The following is a 3129-nucleotide window of genomic DNA, read 5'->3' as shown; positions in this document are numbered from 1 at the left end:
GCTGGGCCTATACCAGCTGAGTTTCTTCGAACTGTAGTCATCGTTGACATTCAGGCCTCAGATCCTTACGCTTGTGGGCTGCAATGTCATCACCAGCAAGACGACTGATGCTCAGGACGACGAGGGTAACTCCAGACGACCAACCGAACTTGCGTTCGCTGGTCGTCGCGGCGTGATGTCGAATCAGCTTTAACTGGACCGGCATCATCAGCAATGTGGTCCATTTCAACGATATAAACTACTCGGTTCTTCACCCACTCATGCCTTATTCGGGGCGTTGATCTCCGGTGAATAGTTTCTGATCCACTGAGAGATTGTCAAGAGCTGGTTCCAATCTTGTTTTTCTGGCTTGCAGGTTTTGCATTCTGCACTGGTCATCTGCATTGAATATCTAAACGCCATGTTTCCAATTGAAAGGGGATGTGTGTAAACGTCGTGGATTTTTGAGTTAAGTTTTTGGAATTTGGTGCTTGCGCTATCTATTGCTGGTGGTGTCTTGAAAAGACTGCTTGGGATCGAATTATCTCGACACTGGGCGAGATTAGTACTGTTGTGTTTGGGAATTGGTTTGTGTTGTGGGTAAACTGATCTTGCTGTGGTGATGTTGCTGTAAGGGAGACACTTTTATTCATGCCTTTGCAGCACATGTTTGTGATCCTCCAGATTTTGAGTTCACATTCCATTTGCGTTTTGGGTGCAGATTGATCAAAGACAACAGCAATGCAGACTCCTCGCGACTTCCGCCTCAGCGACAAATTAATCCTCGTCACTATTTGCATTCTTGTGAGGGGATGTTTGGCCCAACGAACTCCGCCAGCGTCGCGCGCTAAGGGATACAGTGCGAGCGTCGACCTCACGCTACCCGTAGATTCACCCGCGCGAGGCAAGGCTGTACTGGAAACTGGGAGATTCCAGTTCTGGCTGGAAGGTGACATGAAAGGCGTCTGCTCTTTGAGTGTGCGGGAAAAGTATACGGGACGTGGTGATCCAAGCAATAGGCCTGGAGACCGGGGTTACCTCTTGTGGTCGGCCAACTATTATGCAGGAACTCCAGTGGGCGCAGACAAATGCACTGTCAAATTCACCAATAATGGAGACCTGCAGCTGTGGATTCTGTACAAGGGCAAGACATCTCTGACCTGGAGCAGCGAAACCGGTGGCAAAGGGGTGACGAAGATGGCGTTGGAAACCAACCCCGATAACGGAAACTTTAAGCTGGTGACGGGATACAACAAAGCCATATTCAACAGCTTTGATGTCAAGGAATGGCTGGTTCTTAAGGGTCAGAAATTCTGGTATGCTGAACTTCTAACTTCTAAAGTCGACATGCATTTACATTCACGTTGAGGTTGAGTCCAGCCCGCTATCTTTCGTCTAATCATGGTTTTCGTCGATTACTTTGACAGGATGGGTGCAGAGTTGAGCAGCCCCGATGCGAACTCGGATTCCGATACACGTGTGTTGTCCAACGACGGCACCTACATCATGATTCTCAAGGGAGGAGATCTTCAGCTGCTTCTGAATGGACCCAACCCTGAGGTTTACTGGAGCCTTAAAAAGTCAGTCCCCGTCAGCCAGGATGTGAGCAAGGTTGCATACGCAGGTACGTCATTTGCTCAAGATTTGCGACTTAGCGCCGAATCTTATATATATATATATATATATATATACATATATTTGTGTGTGTGTGTGTGTTTGTATACATGTTTGTGTGCGTGTGCCTTATGATTCGGAAGCGCAGAGGTATGCATGACGGTTAATTGCGTGGTGGGTGCTCTGCAGCTGTGGCTAGGAACAATGATGGAATCGGCCTCTATACAGCGGCAGGGAGTCTCGTCTACAAGACTGCAGTCCCTCCCTGGGTTCCAAATTATGGAGCGGATTATCACTTTGGCCTCGATTTCCAAGGCAACCTCAAATACTATCTCATGTATAAGGGTGCTTCGTGGACCTATGGTTGGCAGGCGCTTTTTGAGTGCGATCTGCCCAACTTCTGTGGCAACTACGGCATTTGCTCTACGACTACTGATCAGACTTGGACGACCACTGCCGGATGCACTGGGTTCGCTCTCCGCCCTTCATTTCCCAAGTTGCATGGTTGTCTTGGAGGTCGAATCGGGAGAGTGTTATGCATCAAAGAATGATCCAATGCAGTTTTCTAATTGACCTAAGCTGCTTGCACTTGTGTACATGCAGCTGTCCGACGGGTTTCTCTTTGAACTCACCCGACCACAACTCTCCACCGGTTTGCCAGCGGAACAAAAAAGTGAAAAAGTGCAACAACAAGAATTACGTGGAATTGGCGGGCTATGAATCTGCGATGCTGTTCTACGCGACTCCGCTCAGGATCTCACTGGGTGCCTGCAAAGCCAGTTGCTCGGCTGATTGCAACTGCGATGGATTCTTCTACAATGTGAAGGCAAGAAATTGTTTCAAGCGAACGCAGATCCTCACACTGAAGAAGGTGACTGTCAACACCGGTACGTCGGTGTTCATCAAAGTATAGAGAGTGGAGAAGAGATGACTTCATCGAAAATGCACTTGCAGCCAGTTGGATCCAGTCGACAAGGGGGGGAGGTGGGTTCACCCGGATACACGCCATACCAAGTTCAATATCATACGCTCATTACTTTTCAGGATTTTTCAACACGAATGCAGCCACAATTCTCATGTGTGGATACGAATTTTCTTCAGTGAAACGTGTGTAGATTGGATTACCAAGACATAAAGTATACCTGCATTGTGTGTAAATGTTTGAATAATTTAATAGTTGGGTGACGTACATTTTTTAGTAATCTATTCACAAGCATCTAATAAAGGGAACTTTATCTTAGAAAGGTTCTTGTGTTTGATGTCGTCTGTGATTAGCCAAATAGCAAGTTACTCAGTTATGTAATGACTTGGTTTACTTTCGATGCACCGAATACAAGCATTCAGAAGCACTCCACATTATTGATTGTAGCCAATCTTTACTAGTTGCGGAATATTTGAATCAAAATTAAAATCTTTTAAAACTTTAATCTTGAAACCTAATCATTGTAAATCTTGAATCTAAATTTTGAATCTAAGAAATTAATTTAATTTATTCTTTTAATTGATCCAAAGATAAATTGTAATCAAATTCGAAGT

The 3129-nt window shown here is 45.6% G+C and overlaps 1 protein-coding gene across 2 annotated transcripts; it reads left to right on the top strand.

Annotated features, from left to right (window-relative positions):
* Positions 1–231: 231 nt before the first annotated feature.
* Positions 232–2833, top strand: LOC112285595 (EP1-like glycoprotein 1). 2 transcript variants are annotated; one of them, XM_024526537.3, is made up of 5 exons: positions 232–355; positions 701–1295; positions 1407–1603; positions 1783–2062; positions 2197–2833. In XM_024526537.3, the coding sequence occupies exons 2-5, from the start codon at positions 721–723 to the stop codon at positions 2504–2506; spliced, it is 1362 nt and encodes a 453-aa protein (XP_024382305.1). In that variant the 5' UTR covers positions 232–355; positions 701–720; the 3' UTR covers positions 2507–2833. The 2 variants fall into 2 exon arrangements, with proteins under 2 accessions (XP_024382305.1, XP_090108463.1); XM_090252337.1 differs by having other exon boundaries at positions 275–447.
* The last annotated feature ends 296 nt before the right edge of the window (positions 2834–3129 follow it).

The sequence above is a fragment of the Physcomitrium patens genome, chromosome 8 (genome assembly GCF_059467195.1).
Source record: "Physcomitrium patens ecotype Gransden chromosome 8, ASM5946719v1, whole genome shotgun sequence".
NCBI classification, from domain to species: domain Eukaryota; kingdom Viridiplantae; phylum Streptophyta; class Bryopsida; order Funariales; family Funariaceae; genus Physcomitrium; species Physcomitrium patens.
The sequence above is the reverse complement of the archived record's forward strand: the minus strand, read 5'-3'. Positions and strand labels throughout refer to the sequence as shown.